The sequence below is a fragment of the Lethenteron reissneri genome, chromosome 50, assembly GCF_015708825.2.
Source record: "Lethenteron reissneri isolate LAM-NWPU_2019-01 chromosome 50, ASM1570882v1, whole genome shotgun sequence".
Lineage (NCBI taxonomy): Eukaryota > Metazoa > Chordata > Hyperoartia > Petromyzontiformes > Petromyzontidae > Lethenteron > Lethenteron reissneri.
This window is the reverse complement of record NC_083828.1, coordinates 5,070,406-5,093,202: the sequence shown is the minus strand read 5'-3', so window position 1 is coordinate 5,093,202 and position 22,797 is coordinate 5,070,406. Positions and strand designations below refer to the sequence as shown.

General features: G+C 50.9%; 1 protein-coding gene across 1 annotated transcript; it reads right to left on the bottom strand.

Annotated features, from left to right (window-relative positions):
• On the bottom strand, positions 1–21,803 carry YJEFN3 (YjeF N-terminal domain containing 3). The gene is made up of 7 exons (XM_061572275.1): positions 21,756–21,803; positions 20,478–20,482; positions 20,091–20,199; positions 14,121–14,231; positions 12,648–12,761; positions 10,118–10,265; positions 1–9,010 (listed from the first exon to the last, which is right to left on the bottom strand). Exons 1-7 carry the CDS (start codon positions 21,801–21,803, stop codon positions 8,736–8,738), a joined length of 810 nt encoding a protein of 269 aa, XP_061428259.1. The 3' UTR covers positions 1–8,735.
• Positions 21,804–22,797: the final 994 nt, after the last annotated feature.

Below are 22,797 nucleotides of genomic sequence, written 5' to 3'. Positions count from 1 at the left end.
TAGTTTTACAGCTGCTTATGTTTAATGGGAAAGTTTTGGTGATGGGGAGGGAGGGTCCGACACATTCAGACTCGTAGGTGGCATCATAGTCTCAAGAGGCGGTCACTACACAGGAGCTAATCGTAACGTGAAGGGTAACACGCAGACACAATTACAGGGTGGCTATTGATACGATCCATTGAATGGTTAACGCGAGGCAGGTTACAAAGCCCTTCGTCAAAGTCTGTCGTTGCCGAAACGCGTGCGTTGGAAGCGTTCACGCTTGCCTTTCTCTCTCGTTCGCTACTCAATTAGTCGACGAAGTTTGGTGGCCACGTGGCAATTCCATTGGCAGCCACGAGGAGGCGGCTGCGCTGCAGCGGTCGCGAAAAAAAATGGCGGAAGCAAAGACGAGCCTTTCGAGCAAAACGTCACGTCCGGTGGCAAAAACGCGTGGCAGAATGCGTGGGATAGCCGTCGTGTCAAAACATCTCATATAGCAATGTTCTCCATTGCAAGGCCCGTGGGCCACTGTGTGGGCCTTTGTGGCCTGTAGTGCGGCCCCCCCGACAATAACACAAATGTGAAAACATCCCCATCGTGCTGTCCAAACCCAATAGTTTCAAATGTGTGGCGGCCCTCACACCGATGATGTCTTATCGGCGAAAATGCTGCCTCCCACCACCTCTGAAAATTACTGAAGAACACTGGGGGAGAGGTATTGCAAGGATGGTGAATGGGACACTTCCTGATGACACCGGCAGCGGCAGAACCAAGAACGGTTTTAACTCCGATGTATGCACAGTGGAGTTAAACATATCCGTGAGTAATTGTAAACATAGCAGTCCCACGTTTTCATTTTTTTTTATAAGCAGAAGCAAAAGTTACTCTCGAACGAAAATATAAACATTCTTCATATCGCCACCCAGGAGAGAAATTAGTCGGCAGATTATACGATTTTGTTGGGTACATTTTCACGAAATCTGTCAGTCTCACGTGGCATGAAGACAACTGTAACTTACGCTAAATACTGCGGCGTGGTGTCAATATTTGTGCACCATGCGTCATTGCAGGTAATGCGCACCGATTGAAAACTCATATTCAGGCATGACGGTGTCGCTTTTCATGATGATATAAACAACGTACAGCATGGCTCAGAAACATGGTCACCGATCAAGAAAATGGAACATCTGAAAAGTGCGCAAATAAGCATGGACAGAGAGAAAAAGAGGAACCGCACATAGACCAGAGAACAACTGCAGATCAAACGTCATATTGACTTGTTGGCGCTTGGGTAGAACACATTACTGAAAGGGACGATGGCGGATGGCTGAGATGTTCAAAGAATGGCAGGCAAAAGGGGAGAATGGATCGTTGCATCGCAAGGGCACAAGAGATGGCAACAGCGTAAAGAGGGCTATCATCCAGCAGTGGATAGATAATGGCTGACGATGTCGACTGTAGCTGGGAACATTACAAACACAGTAGTCTAAAACTATTGTCTATACAGGTGTTTATTAATGCCACGAACCTCAATGCAGAATAATGGCACCAAACAACTTTGAATGCCGTACAGGTCTATCGCCCTCCTGTACACAACCACAGACGGAAATGGACGCACACAAACCACTGTCTAGGTCAGAATAATCTACAGGCTATAGCGGCGTTGTCACATCTGTATCATAGGCACAAAGACATTTGACGTGAATATGAAAGTCCAAGGTCACATTTTTTCACATTAGCGGTCGAACTTCAGCCAGCGAATGAGCTGTGTGTACAACATATTATTTGGGTATTTCGTTAAAGCCACGTAGATAGAAGAAAATTAATAAAAATATCACGACGTTTCGATCGCAACACAAGCAATCGTCATCAGGTGAAAAAATAGCGAGAGAGCTGCTGAGGCCGGATGTTATAAACCTTTTTTTTCACCTGATGAAGATTGCTTGTGTTGCGATCGAAATGTCGTGATATTTTAAATATTTTTTCGATCTACGTAGCTTTACCGAAAGACCCAAAGAATATGAATTCCTCTTGCGTGTACGTTACTCAGCGCAAATCTCTCAATGGCTCCGGCGGATATGCGATCGAAGCCTCGTGTAGGCCTATGCCAAGCACGTGCCAGATCCGTTTCATTGAGTTCCAAGGAGACACCACACATTCTTATATATATGCATTTTTAAAAGGGACTTTATCGAAAGTCGTGTTTAAGTGTTTTAAAAGATAACGATCGATCCTACGGAGTAAGTTTTCATGCGTAAACAAAATTGTCTGATTTTGGTTACTTTTTTGCGGAAAATTTAAACCAATCGGCACATTCGACAACTTGATTTGTTTAGCTGTGTCAGGTGGTGGAGGGTTCATAGCTCTAGATTACTTAATACCCATACCTTCTACACCCAAAAAGTATATTTTTAATCCTTATTTGTTATTTTTTTTCTTTCTGGAAGTGAGCAACTCCTACGCATCTGGCCATGTTGTTCGATTAAAAGACAACGACTGGAGTTGGGGCTCACCTGTCTTTACAACAGCCACGCTCTCCTGCAATCTCCATAATTCCAAATCGGCACTTATCGTGGGAGGACGACGACACGATGAGTCGAGTTTGTCTGAAGTTGGTGGCCAAGGGGGACTTCTGGTCTTGGGATGAGACCCATAGTTGCAGTGCAGTACAACCATCAAAGGCGAAGGCAGTCTGCAGGAGTGTAAATCACACCATAGCGGAGCGGCCAATAGCGCTGATGATACCTCACCTTACCATCACTTCTTTCCTTATGCTCGATCTCCAACATCTGCTCTCACAGTCTCATCACCGCCACGTGGTTTCAGATCTTCCCCTCTGGATGTCACTCCATCTGTCTCAGTAACCGGCCCTCCTTCATCCTGCCACGTATCCCACCCGTCACCACCTCCTCTGCCTGACTACATCTACAGGTTTCCTGCCAAATCCTCTTTCCAAATTCCAAGTCGCTTACCCTATCCCGCAATTTTATTTCTAGCATCCTCAGCATGCATCCCAATGCAGAGGTTGGAGCGATGTGAACCTACGTAACAATGGCGTCTCCGAGGCAGATGAGTCTCTGGGTAGTGACTATTAGCTCCACAACCCGGGCAGAGGTGTCGTTGGGTCATCCTAGCATCAGCAGAGGCAGGATGAGTTCAGTGGCCACTAGGAACCAACCACCACATCACGCCACAAGATCCCCTGGGCAGGACCCTCCTGCGATTATTTTACTGCTATAAATGTGCAAATGATAAGCCACTTTGTTGAGCTATCATTTGTGGCCAGGTCGCTTTTGAAAAATAAGTTCATACGTCGGTGGGCTTTGCCTGGTAGGATGGGGATGGTTTAGTTGTAATTGTTTGTGTTTGGGTGATTTGTTTACCTTTCTTGGACTTTGCACTACTCTCGTGTTTTTGTACTCTTTGTTGTTGTAACGTTCCTACCCGCCCCGACTGCAACATCTGTGAAAAAGAGCTTCATAGCTCATCGAATTCCTCCAGTGTAAATAGATATTCAGAATCTGAAAACAAGAACGGCTTAAGACTCAGAGAACGTGTGGCTTTCCAGAGTGAATAATGTAGCATTACAATTTAAACTCTCCTACCATGGTTCAACGTAGGGGTCGGCAACCTACGGCACGGGAGCCGCGCGCGGTTCGTTCAAGGAACTGCGTCGTGAAAGTCATTTATGAAGGACCGCCACCGTCTCGTGTTCACAACGTGCATTGTGCTTCTTGGTATCGTGATTTTTGTTTGACCAAATTCGATCTCATCCGCTGGCATCGCTCTGCTCAATAAACTCTCCGACGCACATGCATGTTTTTTCTTATCGCATCATCATCATCATTATCACAGCGATCGTTGTCCTTCTACGTGAGAGACCGTGGAATGATGGTTTCCCACTGGGGTTGCCCAGCGAGTGGATCTTGTTTGAGAACGCGACGCATTTTGACTTTCTCGCGGCCGACCATCTAACGGTAAAAGAGGCTAAATTCACACACGTGCGCGCTGACGTCGCTACTTTATAAAATCAAGCACCAATACGCACGCACACTCACTCGCTCGCTCGCGCACACGCTCGTGAGCTCCGGTAGCACTCGAGGAGATGGGGGACACTCCGAAGCCACGGCTCCACTCTCTATTAGCGCCCTCGCTGAAGCATGCCCAGGGCCCATTACGGGACGAGCCCCTCCTGACTTGTCGCATGGGGTTAGCGGATTCACGGGGCTCTCCGTCACCCCCCCTCCACCGCCCCCGTCTGACCGCAAAGTGAAACCGGTGCCGTTTTGAGAAAGCAAATGGATCGGCCGAGACGTCACCGCCGTTGTCTGTATAATAAATACGATTGAGAGTTGTTGTTTTTTTTATCCGGGCCACTCGCAACCCGCCACCCTGCAGATTGCCCCCAGGTAGGTAATCGAGAGCTGGTTGCGCTGTGCGGGTGTCTCGACTTCGAAGACATCGAAGGTGTCTGAGAAGTCGATCTGGTAAAACACACGAACAAAATAATAGATATATATACCGAGGACTAGATACGCACACACTTACGATGTGAAAAGGGATGTTGTGAAAACAGCGAGATAAACAATTGTCAATGCAAGAGCGATCACCTGTGTACCGAATTCTCCGGATTGTAAGACGCACTTTCACCCCCCCCCCCCCCCGCTGTGTTTAAAGGCCAAAGTTTGCGCGGTACGTTTTATAATCAGGTAGCCGTGTGCGTGCGTATGGGGAGCGGTGGCGCAGTGGTTAGCGCGCTGCGCTACGACTCACCAAACCGAGTTCGTTTCCCGCTCACGGCCAATACCAGTCGTGATTATCTGAACCGGTGCTGGACCTTCCCTAGGTCGACTCAGCCTCAAATGGGTGCCTGGTAAGATGTGTAAACATCGCTACTAGGGGGGGGGGGGGAAGGCGGCCGTGCGTGGTGCTGGCCACCCACCCCCTCGTGCGCCGTGCCGGCCTGCATAGGTGCTCGCTAACAGCACTTGCCCCTACAGTCTGTTAGAGGCTACACAGGGGACCTTTGCCTTTGTATCGGAGTGATTTATGTAACTTTATTGGCACTGGGCACCCTTTTCCGTTGCGTCTCATGATGCGGAGAATTTCGGTGATCGCGTTGGTGCTGCCACTTTACTATTGGCTGATAAACCTCGGTTAATAATCACGTGAAAAATATGTTTTTGGTTGTTTAAAAACAACAACAATAACAACAAATTCCGGTTTGAGAACGTTCGTTCAGGCGTCTCAAACTCCAGGCCGTTTTTCAAGGACAAAAAACACAAAAAACACAATCCGACGTTTATAGAATGAATTGGACAAATGGGGGGGGGGGGGGGGTGGAGAAAATGTAAAATTAAAAATATCACAACCAAACAGGTGCAAGGTAACTAGTATTCAGCCTAAATTATTATCAACTGGCACACCATCGTGGCGATCACTTAACGGACCCTGTAAACGCACGCACACACACAGGCGTACACACACACGCACACACACACACAGGTACACACACACGCGTACACACAGGTACACACACGCACACACAGGCATACACACACACGCACACACACACAGGCGTATACACACACACGTACACACACAGGCGTACACACACACGCGCGCATACACGCGTGTACACACACGTACACACACACGCTTACACACAGGCGTACACACACACACGTACACACACGTACACACACGCGCGTACACACACGCAAAAAAGACAAAGATCCCCCGTGCAGCTTGAACAGAGTGTTGGGGCAAGTGCTGTTAGCGAGCACCTATGAAGGCCGGCACAGCACACCAGGGGGTGGGTGGCCAGCACCACGCCCGACCGTCTTTGTCTCCCTAGTGACGATGTTTACACACCGCACCAGGTACTCATTAGAGGCTGAGTCGACCTAAGGGAGGCCCAGGACCGCTTCAGATAATCATCACTGGGTGTTGGTAAGCCGTGAGCGAGAATCGCCAACAGCTACACCGCCGCTCCCCCCCCCCCAACACACACAGACACACACACACACAGACACACACGCACACACACGCACGCACACATACACACTCCCTCAAACTCAAACACTCTCACAACCCTCGTATCAGGCTACGCATGCGTGCATTGCAAGCTGTTTCCTTGCGGCGCTGAAGATGTTTTCTTAATTTATTAATGTTGGTCCACTCAGCCGCAATTAGCCAACTGTGTGTGTGGTCGGCGGGGTGGATTTTGAAAAAGGCAGATGTCTGAAATAACGGGGGTTATCTGAGTCCCAGGACTAAATTCTTGACTGCTCGGTTGCATTTACGTGGCGATCAAAAACGTTGTACACTGTCAGTCTGTAAGTCGTCTGGAAACCCCCATCAGAGACCGGTCAGTCGATTGTCTAGAGACCCCATCAGATACCAGCCAGTCTATTGTCTGGAGACAATAGACAGTCAGTCTATTGTCTAGGGACACCATCAGATACCAGCCAGTCTATTGTCTAGAGACAATAGACAGTCAGTCTATTGTCTAGAGACCCCATCAGAGACCAGCCAGTCTATTGTCTATAGACGGTCAGTCTATTGTCTAGAGACAATAGACAGTCAGTCTATTGTCTAGAGACCCCATCAGAGACCAGCCAGTCTATTGTTTATAGACGGTCAGTCTATTGTCTAGAGACAATAGACAGTCAGTCTATTGTCTAGAGACCCCATCAGAGACCAGCCAGTCTATTGTTTATAGACAGTCAGTCTATTGTCTAGAGACAATAGACAGTCAGTCTATTGTCTAGAGACCCCATCAGAGACCAGCCAGTCTATTGTTTATAGACGGTCAGTCTATTGTCTAGAGACAATAGACAGTCAGTCTATTGTCTAGAGACCCCATCAGAGACCAGCCAGTCTATTGTTTATAGACAGTCAGTCTATTGTCTAGAGACAATAGACAGTCAGTCTATTGTCTAGAGACCCCATCAGAGACCAGCCAGTCTATTGTCTATAGACGGTCAGTCTATTGTCTAGAGACAATAGACAGTCAGTCTATTGTCTAGAGACCCCATCAGACACCATTTTGTTAAGTTAATTCTCTTGAGACTCTTTTATGTAGAGACCAACAAAACAATGCTACAAATATGATTCCAGATTCATACCTAGCCTAGTATCGCAAATGCATTAACAAAGACCCCCCTTGAAAGCCTAAACATAACAGTTGAGGCAAGGTCTGTTCGCGAGCACCTATTAAGTCTGGATGGGCACACAAACGGGTAGTGTGGCCTGCACCAAGCCTGGCCGCCTTTGTCTCCCCAGTGCAGATACTTTACGCACCACACCAAGTGCTCATTTACGTCCCAGTTGACCTAGGAGATGTCCAATAGGGCCACGGGTATCACTCGCCACTGAAATCAACCCTCGGTGAGTAATTGAACCAAAGTCGTTGGGTCCGAAGCACAGTGCGCTAACCACTGGACCACCACTTCCCACACACATCAAGAAAGACAAAGTTCCCCCGTGTGCCCTCTATCAGCCTGTGGGTCAAGTGCTCTTAGCGAGCACCCAACATCAGTGGCAATTATCTGTACCAGTCCTGAGCCTCCACCTAGGTCGACTTAGCCTTAAATGAGCAACTGACGCAGTGTGCAAACATCAGCACAGGGAATACAAAGGTGGCCGGGCATGGGGCTGGCCGAAACCACCCCCCATGTTTTGTTCACCCTGCCGGTGTTAATAGGCGCTCGCTAACTCGCACGCAGTGACGGAGCGGCGCTCTGCGCGATGAGCCCCGGTGAACCGGGAGTTTGCGTGTTTTTGTTAACTCTCTCGGCCCACGGCTAACATTGGCGGTGAGAGATTTCAGAATTAGTCTTGCCCCTTGCCCCCCCCCCCCATTCAGTCAACATGAACTGACCAGCCCAGTAAATTAAAGTTCGATAATCCTACGGAATAAGAGTTGGTGGCGGAGGGGGGGCGTGGGGCTTTGGTCCATTGGTGGATTGGAAATGTATGGATTTTTATTTTTTTATGTACATACACACATTATTGACTTGGAGCTTTCGTGACTGCAGGAATTCATATTATTTGGGCCTTTCGGTAAAGTCACGTAGATAGGTTTCAAGGAATAATAAAATAAAACAACAAAAAACGACGACGTTTCGATCGCAACGCAAGCGACGGTCGCTGGCCACCCAGCCCCTTGCTGTTGGCGAGGGGCTGGGTGGCCGGCACCACGCCCGGCCGCCTTTGTCTCTCCAGCAGCGATGTTTCTACACAACACCAGGTACTCATTTTAGTCCGAATCAACCTAGGAGAGGCCCGGGACCGTTTCAGATAATCGTCACCGGTGTTGGTGGCCAAGAGCGTGAATTGAACTCGGTTCGTCAAGTTTCGTAGCGCAGCGCGCTAATCGCTGCACCACCGCTCCCCCAAAGACAAAGATCCCCCGTGTAGCCTTTAACAGACGGCTGGGGCAAGTGCTGTTCACGAGCACCTATGAAGGCCGGCACGGCACACGAGGGGGTGGGTGGCCAACATCACACACATACCCACACACACGCAAAAGACAAAGATCCCAGCAAACATCACCGCACCTGGGGCGGCCTTCAGACTGACACTCGTCGAGACAAAGACGAAGACAAAGATCCCCCGTATAGCCTTAACAGACTATTGGGGCAAGTGCCGTTAGCACACACACACACACACGCAAGCAGGCAGGCAGGCACCAGGGATAACTCCACCACCGCTATTGTTGCTGCTGCTGCTGCCGTCGATGTCCGGGGCTAGAGCAGTGGCACGATGCAGTCCGTGCCAGGGTACTCGGGCAGGTTCAGCTCCATCTTCTTGTGAATGTCCAGCGGGAGGAAGCGCCCTCCCAGGAAGTGCAGGCGCCCCGCGAAGCGCTCAGCGCACCGCTTGGGAGCCCCCAGCGAAACGAGAACATCGGGCTGCAGCTGTAGCTGCTGCAGCTGCTGCTGCTGCAGTGCCCCAGCGGGCCCAGCGGTGCCAGTCGCCCCTGGGCACGCTGAGCCGTTCCCGCACAAGTCCGGGTCCCAGCCTGGGTCGGGAGCCACGGGGTGGGGGAAGGCACGATTTGTGTATTTGTTTGTTTGTTTATTTGTTTGTTTGTTTATTTGTTTGTTTGTGTATTTTTTGTTGGTGTATTTGTTTGTTTGTGTATTTGTTTGTTTGTTTGTGTATTTGTTTGTTTGTGTAGTTGTTTGTTTGTGTATTTGTTTGTTTGTGTATTTGTTTGTTTGTGTATTTGTTTGTTTGTGTATTTGTTTGTTTGTTTGTGTATTTGTTTGTTTGTGTATTTGTTTGTTTGTGTATTTGTTTTTTTTATTTGTTTATTTGTGTTTTTGTTTGTTTGTGTATTTGTTTATTTGTGTATTTGTTTGTTTGTGTATTTGTTTGTTTGTTTATTTGTGTCCTTCCCCTTTCGTCACCTCGCTCACTTCCCATCCTCTCGCTACGCCCCCCCCTCACCCACCCACCCAACCTCACCTCCCACTCCTTCCTCCATTTCCACGCCACCTCTCCCACTTCCACCCTCTCCTCCACCCACCCCCCATCTCCCATCCACCTCCCACCGCCTCCTCCATCCCCCACCCACCTCAGCCTCACCTCCCCTCCAGCACCCCCCTCCTACCCCACCTCCACCCCCTCCTTCCACCCTCACCTCTACCCTCTCCCCTACACCCCCACCTCCCCCACCTCCCCCCTCCTCCCCCAACCTTCCATCCTCCCCCACTTCCACCCTCTCTTCCACCCCCCCACTCCCTCCACCCCTCTCCCCAGCCGCACCTCCATCCCCCCCTCCTCCCCACATCCCCCCCCCCCTGATCCCCAACCTTCCATCCACCCCCACCTCCACGTCCCACCCACCTCCTCCATCCCCCCCCACCTCAGCCCCTCCTCCCCTCCAGAACCCCCCTCCCACCCCCAGCACCCCCACCCCCAGCACCCCCCCCCCCTAGCACCCCCCCCCCCCAATGCTTTCCGCGTGTGTCGAGTTCCTTGTCCTTCCCCCGCGAACAAAGTCCAACGGACGCACTCCGATTGTGGCCAATGAGGATGCGGTGTGTGGGGTGGTGGGGGAGATGGGGGGGGGGTGATGAGGTGGGGGGTTGGGGTGGGGGGGTGATGGGGGGGAGGGGCTCACCAGAGGGCACGTCCACGCTCGCGACGGGCGCCTTCACTTGGCGCAGCGTGTTCATGATGCTCAGGAAGGGCTCACGCACCTCGCCACGCAGCCCCGTGCCGAACACCGCGTCCACCACGAAGCAGTAGGCGTCGTTGATCAGCTGCACCTGCACGGGTGAGGAGGGTGAGGAGGAGGGCTGTGACGAGGAGACGACGAGGAGAAGTGCACGGCTGTGTGTGTGTTGAACTTCTTGTGCGCCGTACGTAGCCGATCGTGCTAATGGAAGGAGCGGGTGGGGACAGCGGCGAGTGTCGCTACTCACTCAGACTGAGATCTAAACTGTGTTGTTGTTTTATAGATTTGAAGCTTTCGTGACTGCAAGGATTCATACTCTTAGGTTTTTTTCGGCAAAATCACGTAGGTAAAAATAAAAAATAATAATAAAACTAATAAAAATTCGAATAGAAATAAAATAATAATGTGTTGTTGTTGTTTTTTGCCAGGCAAAGCCCACTGAGCTGAGTAGCTTTCTTTTTCAGAAACCACCGTGGCCACAAACGATAGCTCAACGAAGTGGCTCATCACCATCACGTGGAAATGTACAGCAGTCAAACGCTCTAAACGCGCGATGTCGATTCTCAACGTGGAGGGAAAACCTGGAGGACCCGGAGAAAAATCCACGCGACCACGGAGAGAGAGACACGCAAACTACAAATATACAGCAGGCATCGCCAGGGTCGGGATCAAATCCACGACCTCCTGTATACCATGAGAGGTAGTTAACATCTCGCCACCGTGATGATGACGATGATGATGATGAGAAAGAGACACGCGAACTCCAAATATACAGCGGGCGTCGGGGTCGGGATCGAATCCACGACTTCATGTATATCAGGCAAGGTAGTTAACATCTCGCCACTGTGATGATGATGAGAGAGAGAGAGAGACACGCGAACTCCAAATATACAGCAGGCATCAGGGTCGGGATCGAATCCACGACCTCATGTATACCAGGCGAGGTAGTTAACATCTCCTAGCTACCGTGATGATGATGATGAGAGAGAGACACGCAAACTCCAAATATACAGCAGGCATCAGGGTCTGGATCAAATCCACGACCTCCTGTATACCAGACGAGGTAGTTAACATCTCGCCATCGTGATGATAACGATGATGATGATGAGAAAGAGACACGCGAACTCCAAATATACAGCAGGCGTCAGGGTCGAGATCAAATCTGCAACTTCATGTATACCAGGCGAGGTAGTTAACATCTCGCCATCGTGATGATAACGATGATGATGATGATGATGAGAAAGAGACACGCGAACTCCAAATATACAGCAGGCATCAGGGTCGGAATCGAATCCGCGACTTCATGTATACCAGGCGAGGTAGTTAACATCTCGCCATCGTGATGATAACGATGATGATGATGATGAGAAAGAGACACGCGAACTCCAAATATACAGCAGGCGTCAGGGTCGAGATCAAATCTGCAACTTCATGTATACCAGGCGAGGTAGTTAACATCTCCTAGCCACCGTGATGACGATGATGATGAGAAAGAGACACGCGAACTCCAAATATACAGCAAGCATCAGGGTCGAGATCGAATCCACGACTTCATGTATACCAGGCGAGGTAGTTAACATCTCGCCATCGTGATGATGATGAGAGAGAGAGAGACACGCGAACTCCAAATATACAGCAGGCATCAGGGTCGAGATCAAATCCGCGACTTCATGTATACCAGGCGAGGTAGTTAACATCTCCTAGCTATCGTGATGATGATGAGAGAGAGAGAGAGACACGCGAACTCCAAATATACAGCAGGCATCAGGGTCTGGATCAAATCCACGACCTCCTGTATACCAGACGAGGTAGTTAACATCTCGCCATCGTGATGATAACGATGATGATGATGAGAAAGAGACACGCGAACTCCAAATATACAGCAGGCGTCAGGGTCGAGATCAAATCTGCAACTTCATGTATACCAGGCGAGGTAGTTAACATCTCCTAGCCACCGTGATGACGATGATGATGAGAAAGAGACACGCGAACTCCAAATATACAGCAGGCGTCAGGGTCGAGATCAAATCCGCGACTTCATGTATACCAGGCGAGGTAGTTAACATCTCCTAGCCACCGTGATGACGATGATGATGAGAAAGAGACACGCGAACTCCAAATATACAGCAGGCGTCAGGGTCGAGATCAAATCCGCGACTTCATGTATACCAGGCGAGGTAGTTAACATCTCGCCACTGTGATGATGACGATGATGATGAGAAAGAGACACGCGAACTCTAAATATACAGGCATCGCCAGCGTCGGGATCGAATCCGCGACTTCATGTATACCAGGCGAGGTAGTTAACATCTCGCCACCGTGATGATAATGATGATGAGAAAGAGACACGCGAACTCCAAATATACAGCAGGGATCAGGGTCGAGATCGAATCCACGACTTCATGTATAGCAGGCGAGGTAGTTAACATCTCCTAGTTATCGCAGGGGCGCGCAACTCAACACGGATCGTCACCTCGGTGGGGAGGTACGAGAGGAAGGGGATGTCGAGCTTCTCGCACTGCGTGGTGAGCGCCTGGCTCAGCGGCTTCACGGACCGCTTCACGTAGAAGACGGTCGGCTCGTACCCCTGCACGCAAGGCACCGCCAACATCGTCAACATCATTATCATCACTGTCATCATCATCACCGTCATCATCATCATCGTCATTACCGTCATCATCATCGCCGTCATCATCATCACTATCATCATCACCGTCATCATCATCGCCGTCATCATCACCGCCATCATCATCGTCATCATCATCATCGTCATTACCGTCATCATCATCACCGTCATCATCATCACTATCATCATCACCGTCATCATCATCGCCGTTATCATCATCATCACCATCATCACCGTCATCATCATCGCCGTCATCATCATCACCATCATCATTACCGCCATCATCATCATCATCACCATCATCATCATCATCACCGCCATCATAATCATTATCACCGTCATCATCATAATCATCGTCATCATCACCATCATCATCATCATCATCGTCATCATCATCATCACCGTCATCATCATCATCATCACCACCGTTATCATCATCACCATCATCATCATCACCGTCATCATCATCATCACCGTCATCATCATCATCATCACCACCGTTATCATCATCACCGTCATCATCATCACCGTCATCATCATCACCGTCATCATCATCATCACCATCATCATCATCGCCATCATCATCATCACCATCATCATCACCGTCATCATCATCATCACCGTCATCATCATCATCACCATCATCATCATCACCATCATCACCATCATCACCATCATCATCACCGTCATCATCACCATCATCATCACCGTCATCATGATCACCATCATCATCACATGTCGCCACGTGTTTCCACTTTCCTCCGTCACGTGACAGTATGCTGACGTAGTGCGCCACGTGTCTCTGGCACCAATCTCATATGTCGTCATCGTCGTCGTCATCATCATCAAGCCATTCTCTGTTAGCTCCTCCTCTCTTTCCGATTCTTTTCATCCCATCCCATCCTATTATCATCAGCAGCAGCACCAATATCATGAGCGAAATCAGTAACAGCAGCAGTAGCAGCAGCTTGAGGATCGCTGTAGAAGCTGCATCACGATGGTGTTTATCGTCATCATCAGCAGGTGCCGGTTGTATCGTCATCATCATCTTCTTGGTTCTTTCGGTAAAGTCACGTAGAAGGGAAGTAATAAAATAATATTAAATTATTTTATATTATTTTATTATGTTTTATTTTTATTATTTTATTAACCAAGAAGATGAATCCCTGCAGTCACGAAAGCTTTAAATCGAAAAAAATCATTATCATCATCATCATCGTCGTCGTCATCATCGTCGTCGTCGTCGTGAGCCGCAGCACGCCGGCTCTCCTTGAGCACACGGAGCTCTCGTCCAAGGCCGCTCTCTCACGCGGCACTCACAAACATCTTGAGGTGGCGTGCCGAGGCCAGGCCGCACGCTCCGTTGTAGCCCGGCCCGCAGATCACCAGGCCCGTGGGTTGCTTGCGGGGCAACGAGGCCAAAGGGAAAGCCTGTGGGGGGGGGGGGCGGGGGGGGGGGGGGCACAGTGACAAAGACAAAGATCCCCCGTGTAGCCTGTAACAGCCTGTTGGGGGCTGTGCCAACTGCCACGTTGAGTAATGTTCGTTCCGCACCGGTCGAACAGATGTAAATGAACGTTTAAAAAATCTTAGATATTTTTTTAAGCTTTCGTGACTGCAGGGATTCATCTTCTTGGTTATTTCGGTAAAGTCACGTCGAATGGAAATAATATTATTATTTTATTATTTCCATAATAAATAATAATATTATTTTCAATAATATTATTTTATTTCCATTCTACGTGACTTTACCGAAAGAACCAAGAAGATGAATCCCTGCAGTCACGAAAGCTTTAAATCGAAAGGCGACAATGACAGTGAAAATTATTTTAAAAAAACAATCAACCCTCCGCGTCGTCTCTATTATACATCCGCGCCGTGGCCACACTCCTCGAGTGGCGATGAACGAGACTCACATGGACGATGCCACCCGCTGTATATTTGGAGTTTGCGTCTCTCTCTCATCATCATCATCGCGGTGGCTAGGAGATGTTAACTACCTCGCCTGGTATACAGGAGGTCGTGGGTTCGATCCCAACACTGACGCCTGCTGCTGTATATTTGGAGTTTGCGTCTCTCTCTCTCTCATCATCATCATCGCGGTGGCTCGGAGATGTTAACTACCTCGCCTGGTGTACAGGAGGTCGTGGGTTCGATCCCGACCCTTGACGCCTGCTGCTGTATATTTGGAGTTTGCGTGTCTCTCTCATCATCACGGTGGCTCGGAGATGTTAACTACCTCGCCTGGTGTACAGGAGGTCGTGGGTTCGATCCCGACCCTTGACGCCTGCTGTATATTTGGAGTTTGCGTGTCTCATCATCATCACGGTAGCTAGGAGATGTTAACTACCTCGCCTGGTATACAGGAGGTCGTGGGTTCGATCCCGACCCTTGACGCCTGCTGCTGTATATTTGGAGTTTGCGTGTCTCTCTCTCTCTCATCATCATCACGGTGGCTAGGAGATGTTAACTACCTCGCCTGGTGTACAGGAGGTCGTGAGTTCGATCCCGACCCTTGACGCCTGCTGTATATTTGGAGTTTGTGTGTCTCTCTCTCTCATCATCATCACGGTGGCTCGGAGATGTTAACTACCTCGCGTGGTATACAGGAGGTCGTGGGTTCGATCCCGACCCTGACGCCTGTTGTTGCTGTATATTTGGAATTTGCGTATCTCTCTCCCTCTCTCTCATCATCATCACGGTGGCTCGGAGATGTTAACTACCTCGCCTGGTGTACAGGAGGTCGTGGGTTCGATCCCGACCCTTGACGCCTGCTGCTGTATATTTGGAGTTTGCGTGTCTCTCTCTCTCATCATCATCACGGTGGCTAGGAGATGTTAACTACCTCGCCTGGTGTACAGGAGGTCGTGGGTTCGATCCCGACCCTTGACGCCTGCTGCTGCATATTTGGAGTTTGCGTGTCTCTCTCCCCGTGGTCGCGGGGAATTTTTCTCCAGATCCTCCGGGATTTGTTTCCCTTCCAAGTTTAGAATCGACATCGCGCGTTTCGAGTGTTTAGATGCCATAAATTTCCACCGCGACGATTGGGCACTTTGTCGAGCTGTCATTTGTGATAACCGGGTCGCCTCTGACAAACCAGCAGTGTAGCTCAGTGGGGCCCTTACGTGGCAAAAATAAAAAAAAAACATTGTTTATAGTTTTAATAATTCAACGTAATAATTTTTTTGTGTGGCATACAAACAAATGGGCCCCCTTATTGATCTCATTCTTCTTCAAAAGGTTATTTGTGCACAGGTGGAAGCGGTGTGTGTGTGTGTGTGCTCACGGCACCTTGCCCCTGGGGTGTACAAGGCTAAACGGGGGGTCTTTATCTTTTGTTTGCCGGTGCTCGTGGGGAGCGGTGGCACAGCGGTTAGCGCACTGCGCTACGGACCCGGCAAAAAAAAACCACTACGATTCCCACTCACGAACGATAAACGGTGGCGATAATATTTGAAGCGGTCGTGGGCCTCCCCCTAGATCGACTCAGCCTTAAGCGAGTACCCGGTGTTGTGTGTAAACATCGCCACTAGGGAGACAAAAGCGGCCCGGCGTGGTGCTGGCCACCCACCGCCTCGTGTGCGGTTCCCACCTTCATAGGTGCTCGCTAACAGCACTTGCCTCAAAAGTCGGTTAAGGCTATATGGGGATCTTTGTCTTTGTTATGCGGGGTGGTGGTGGTGGTGGGGGCTCAGGGTAATGGATGGGGTTGGGGGGGGGTATGAGCGTCCCCCCCCCCTGAATATCCGCCCCTCCTTCCCTCCAAAACACAAATCAATTAGTGACATTTATTTTCGGGGTCAAAAAAAAAGTGTCAATTTACAACGCTGCATTCGAGTGCGAGCGTCAAACTCCCCCTTTCCCTCCGTCCCTCGACCTTAATTCGTGAGCCGCCAAGCCCGGGCGAGTTTCTCGCGGTTTTCGCGAAAGGTGCGGGCGGTCATCTCCTCCTGAAGCCTCCCCAAGAGGCCGCTGCCATTAGCGGGGAAACGAGAAAAAAAAACGAAGAGGACGAGCTGAGGCTGTGTGGCAGGCTGCCCCTCGCAGAGACGGTAGTGAGCGCAGCGGTTTGTGCAAGGGCCCTCCCGGTCCAAAATGAAGACCTCCGCAACTTCCCACTGCCGTGTTAACGAGGACTCGAACGCTGGTGGTGGTGGGGAGGGAGGGCGGGGGGGGGTGAGGAATCCGATGAGCTATGAAGCTCGTTTTGTCCGCGGATGTCCAGTCGGGGCGTGGTCAGAATGTTACAACAAACAAACAACAACAGAAACTGTCAATTTCTCTCCCGACTTTGGTTCTTTCGGTAAAGTCACGTATCAAGAGAAAATAATAAATTAAATGCTCGCATACGACGTTTCGATTGCAACACAAGCAATCATCATCAGGTATAAATGAAATAGAAACACAAATCTAGATAACATAGCAGTCAACACCCTACCTGGTTGATTACGTTCTTCCTGAGAATGCTAAATTTGAGAGAGAGATAAAACAGAGATAAAACTATACTTGATCATGGGACCTCGCTTGCTGTTCGCCTTTTGGCGTCGTCTGGTCTCAATAGAAGCTGTCTCTGGTGTGGACCAATCAGTTTCAAATACAATGCATGAAATACTACCAGAGCATGTTTTTTATTTGCATGTACGCCACAAGTTCGTGTGGTCAACGCAGACATGATTCCCTTGTATTATGGCCAGAAAGGGTAAAACCTATCCTCAAACTATACTTCGTCGCTGTCACCACCGCACTCTGCTCGCGCTGCAGCCTGTAGCCACCTGCTATGCATGCTGGTTGCCCATGCAGGCAGGCTTTGTCAGAATATCTATTCACGCTGGAGGAATCCGATGAGCCATGAATCTCTTTTTTCCACGGATGTTCAGTACAATACAAAAAAAAAACACCACAGCAGTGAAGAGTCGAGGAAAGGTAAGCGAGCGACTAAATATAAATACATGCGGTGTATGAGGTGTATGAGTACGCATTGCAAAGGCACGTCAAGTCCCGTCGATTTTTTTTGTCAACAGCGCGAGAAACGATAACGCCATCGGGGCCGTCCCTAGTCAGGGGCGCGTGGGCGACTCACACTGTGGGCCCTCTTCGCCGCCTTCAAACTAAACCAGAAGTAAAACTCCATCTGACACCGTCACATCGAAGCGCGTCCCCCCCCCCACACGGGGCCCGGGGCAGTCGCCCCGATTCGCCGTGTACCCTCGGGACGGCCTCTGGCCACAACCACCACCACCACCACAAAGGTGGCTCCGTGACGAGAGACTTTGAACTACAGAGAGGACCACCGTGGCTATTCTGAGCCCCGCGGAACACACGAAAGGGGGCGGGGGGCGGGGGGTGGCGGAGGGGGGGGCGCCCCCACGACCCCACGCCGGCGAGGGGAACGCCGCGCTGATTTGGAGCGGATCGTTTAAAATCCCATGGGGGTGTCCGGGATCGGTTCAGACGTCGCTCGTTGGCCGATGCGCGATATCTAAACCGGCACTGGGTTATCCGCTCATCACTTTGGCAACCCCGGCATTGACCGGAGCGGTGATGAATCGTCAAATAACCCCCATGAACGACACAGCGTGACGGATGGGTGGGTGGGTGGGGGGTAGGCATTCATCCAGCAGTGGATTAATAAAGGGACGCACGTTACTGTAATCTGGCCCGAGGTCTGGCTGACGAGATAAACTCTCGTCACTGCGGCACGGCTATTACTTTGCAATGCCGCTGCGGGCATCATTTACACGTCTGAGAACGACAGCACGGGGCAATACTGGCGCTGCCTGCAGACGGAAAACCAGATGTGTTGGGGACGTCTGGTACAGAACTCCACATGCCACTCAACCCGGATCATCGAGTTGCAGTCAAGTAGTGTGGAGTGTGGTGGCACGGGAGTAGCCTGCAGGAGGTTACCGAGGACCTCAATTCGTTATTTCAGGAGAAAATTCAACGCGACCAGGGGGAGAGAGACAGAGAGAGGGAGAAAACACGCAAACTTAAAATATACAGCAGCAGGCGTCAGGGTCGGGATCGAACCGACAACCTCCTGTATACCAGGCGAGGTAGTTCACATCTCCTAGCATCTGTGATGATGGAGAGAGATTGATGCAAATTCCAAATATACAGCAGGCGTCAGGGTCGGGATCGAATCCACAACCTCCTGTATACCAGGCGAGGTAGTTCACATCTCCTAGCATCTGTGATGATGATGATGAGAGAAAGAGACGCAAACTTCAAATATACAGCAGGCGTCAGGGTCGGGATCGAACCCACAACTTCCTGTATACCTGGCGAAGTAGTTAACATTTCTTAGCCACTGCGATGCCCCACGGAACCTCCTCCTCCCTGTCTCTCTCTCTCTCTTGCGGTCATCAAACCTACATTAACATCACCAGCCCAGGCCACTTATTTATGACCCTTGGGCTACATCCATTTCAAACCTTTTAATAACAGTCTGCCTCAGCAGCAGACCACGCTTTCTCACCTGATGACAGACGCTTGTGTTGCGCCCGAAACGTCGTGATTTATTTTATTTTCTACCCACGTGACTTTACCGAAAGAACCAAACAGTATTCACAATACCTGGATCGGTTCCTGTGGTTGGGTCTCAGCCGAGTCACCAATGTACGATCCAATTTTTGATCAGTCCACTGCCGGATGACCCTCCCCCATGGCGATGCTAGCCCCCTCAGCTCTCCCCGAACTGATTTCATATTTCTGTGGGGGTGGACAAAGCACTCAGGTGGTCGACGTATTTTTTGTGCTTTATACCGCACGGATGCGCAATTCCGTACAAAAGCGTGCACAGCCAATTAGGCTTCACTAAAAGGCATCTTGCCATGACAGAGACAGAGAGAGAGATGCTCCGGACACAGAGAGAGAGAGAGACAGCTCCAGACAGAGGCTCCAATTAACTTGAAAAGCGTCTCACTGTCCAAACGTGCGTGGAACTGCACCGGTCCATCTTACTCTACCACTGCGATATGTTTGTTGTTTTTATTTTGGCAGGTATAACCCACTGAGCTGTATGGCTTCTTTTTCAGCCAAGTACTCTAACCGCGTGTTGATTCTGAATGTGGAGGGAAAACGGAGAAAAAACATTTCCATGCAAATTCCAAATATTTCGCAGATCTCCTGTGTACCAAGCGAGGTAGTTAACATCTATATCAGGGGCTAGGGAAATGCTGCATTCCGATGGTAGGGGCATTGGAGTGGAAAACTGTAGGTATTCGCCGACAGCACTTGCCCCATCGGCGTGGCAAAGGCTACACGGGGCAGCTTTGTCTTTGTGCGTACCCTGGTGATGGCGTGCGCCACCGCCATGCCCATCATCTCGACGAGCTGCTCTGGCGTGAAGCCGTAGTCTTCTCTCAGCTCCTTGTCGATCGCCACCGCCTCTTCCCGGCTGAAGCACACACGCACACATGCACACACCACACACGCACAAAGATAAAGATCCCCCGTATAGCCTTAACAGACTGTTGGGGCAAGTGCTGTTAGCGAGTAGCGCCTATGAAGGTCGGCACGGCACGCGAGGGGGTTGGTGGCCAACTCCACACACACAAACTGGCAAGACAAAGATCCCCCGTATAGCCTTAACAGACTGTTGGGGCAAGTGCTGTTAGCAGACACACACACACACACAGGCAGGCACCAGCACCTACGAGTGCCCGCACAGCGCACGAGTACTGGCGGACCCAGGACAGGTTCGGGTTATCACTCGCCGCTTGTGTTGTTAGCCATGGTCGGGAATTGAACTCGGGTGGTTGGGTTGGCCGCTCTGGAAAACTAAAACAACATTCGGAGACGTCCCTCTTCAAATGTTCTAGAGGGGGGGAGGGGAGGGGAGGGGAGGGGGGGCGCTGGAGAGCTGTCAACTCTCGACTTCTCGGTCTACGCTTCCACGCTCACGAGACGTCGTGGAATAGATGGCAGTCAGCCACACTTTGCCCCAGCGCACGCGACCGGAGACTCAGAGGCAAGGGTAGAGATGTCCAAGGTGGGGGGGCGGGGCCCCTCGCCCGCCCACCTCCACTCTGTAGCCCCCCCCCCCCCCCCCCATTACCCCCGCCCCCCGCGATGCCTTCAAACCGAAACGGAAGTATTACATCTGCCACCGCGACGCAGGAGCGCGGGGTCCCCCAACACGCGGGGCCCGGGGCAGTCGCCCTGATTCGTCGCACCTTGGGGACAGCCTCTGTTTGGGGTGGTACGGGGGGTGGGTGGGGGGGGGGCTGTGGGGGAGGGGGTCGGTTCATGAACTCGACCCGTTGTTGTAAATGCCGCGCCGAGAGATTGAATGGAAGCCGGCGGCCTCTGATTGCGAGTGCCATCAGCGCGGTGCCATTAAACGACGCGCGACCGTGGCGACATCGGCGCTCCGGGCAAACGGTAGAGAGAGGACAGGAGGCGTTGCGCACACCTGAGAAGCGGATTATGTAGGTGAGGTCTCGGTGATGGCCATGCACAAGATGATGATGATGTTGTTTGTTTCTTGATTTGAAGCTTTCGTGACTGCAAGAATCCATACTCTTTGGTTCTTTCGGTAAAGTCACGTGGGTATAAATAAAAGAAATTAAATCACGACGTTTCGGGTGCAACACAAGCGTCCGTCATCAGGTGGGACAACCACAGCCAGAAACAATTGCTGAAGTGGGCGAGAGGGACATGTGAAACACCAAAGAGCTTCATTGCTCATCGGATTCCTCCAGTAAAAATATTCCGATCCTGTTGTGCGTTTTTCTTTCTCAACCTGCTCCGTGTCGGTTTCATTTTGTACTCCGTGTAAATTCACCGTAGCGCGACCTCCCCATCCATAACCAAAATACGACGAGTAATAAACACATTACGCGTGAACCTTTTAGAGCGAGCGAAACAAAAAGGTGGGGGGCGCGCGGGGGGGGTGGAAGTGGTGGGGGGGGTGCGAAAATGATCGCGTGGCGGTGATGGAAATGAACCGACCATTGACCTCCTCTCGTTGCATTCCATTTTCACCATCAGCAGCACCATCGCGCTCCGTCTCGGGGGGGGGAGTGGGGGGGGGGGGGAAGGTCGGCAACCCCCGCGGCTCTTTCGTCGCACTGACCTCGTGACTTAATGTACAAAGGCAAAGATCGCCCCCCCCCCCACCCCCCGGGTAGCCTTAACAGACTATTGGGGCAAGTGCTGTTAGCGAGCAGCACCTATGAAGGCCGGAACGGCACACGAGGGGGTGGGTGGGCCAGCACCATGCCCGACCGCCTTTGTCTCCCCAGTGGCAATGCTTACACACCGCACCGGGTACTCATTTGAGGCCGAGCCGACCTAGGGGGAGGCCCCAAGACCGATTCAGATATTCGTCACCGGTGTTGGCCGTGAGCGGGAATCGAACTCGGGTGAGTCGGGTTCGAAGCGCGGTGCGCTAACCGCTGCACCACCGCTCCCCACGTGTGTATTCACATTGCACTGCGTTTCATGCCAAATTCGACAACAACAACAAAATGGCTCGTTTTGTTATTTCTGCTTGCCGACCCCCCCTGCTCCATCCACATCTCAACGTTCAATCTCGGGGGGAGGGGGGGAGGGCAGCGGTGTGGAGATGCGAGGGGGTAAGAGCGGGGGGGGGGCTCTGGGGGATTGGGAGGGTGGGGTGGCGATGGGGGGGGGCTCTGATCCGTGGACGGAAATGTGAATGAAAACTCATTTACTTGGCGTGTGTTTCACGAGTGGAGCGACGCGGCTCGGAGGCCGAGGGAGAGAGAGAGAGGGGGGAGAGTGAGAGGGGGAGAATTTTTTTAAAAATAAAATTACAAATATTACATAGAACACATAGGGGGAACATAGACATGGAGTAGGGAGAGAGGGGGTAGAGAGAGAGAAGGGGGGTAGAGAGAGGGGGTAGAGAGAGGGGGTAGAGAGAGAGAAGGGGGGGAGAGAGAGGAGATAGAGAGAGAGGGGGAAGGGGTAAGAATAGCAGAGCGTGACATCTTTCGTGAAATCTTTCATTTAAAAAGGGGGGGGGGGG

What these genes read in the sequence shown, in the direction of transcription:
- YJEFN3 (XM_061572275.1), bottom strand. Translation starts at nt 21,803, where the DNA reads ATGGTGCTGCTGATGGTGAAAATGGAATGCAACGAGAGGAGGTCAATG. An exon ending in TCTCGTACCTCCCCACCGAG is followed by an intron (nt 10,266 to 12,647) that starts GTGACGATCCGT and finishes TCACCCGTGCAG; the next exon opens with GTGCAGCTGATCAACGACGC. An exon ending in GAGCGTGGACGTGCCCTCTG is followed by an intron (nt 9,011 to 10,117) that starts GTGAGCCCCTCC and finishes CTCCCGACCCAG; the next exon opens with GCTGGGACCCGGACTTGTGC.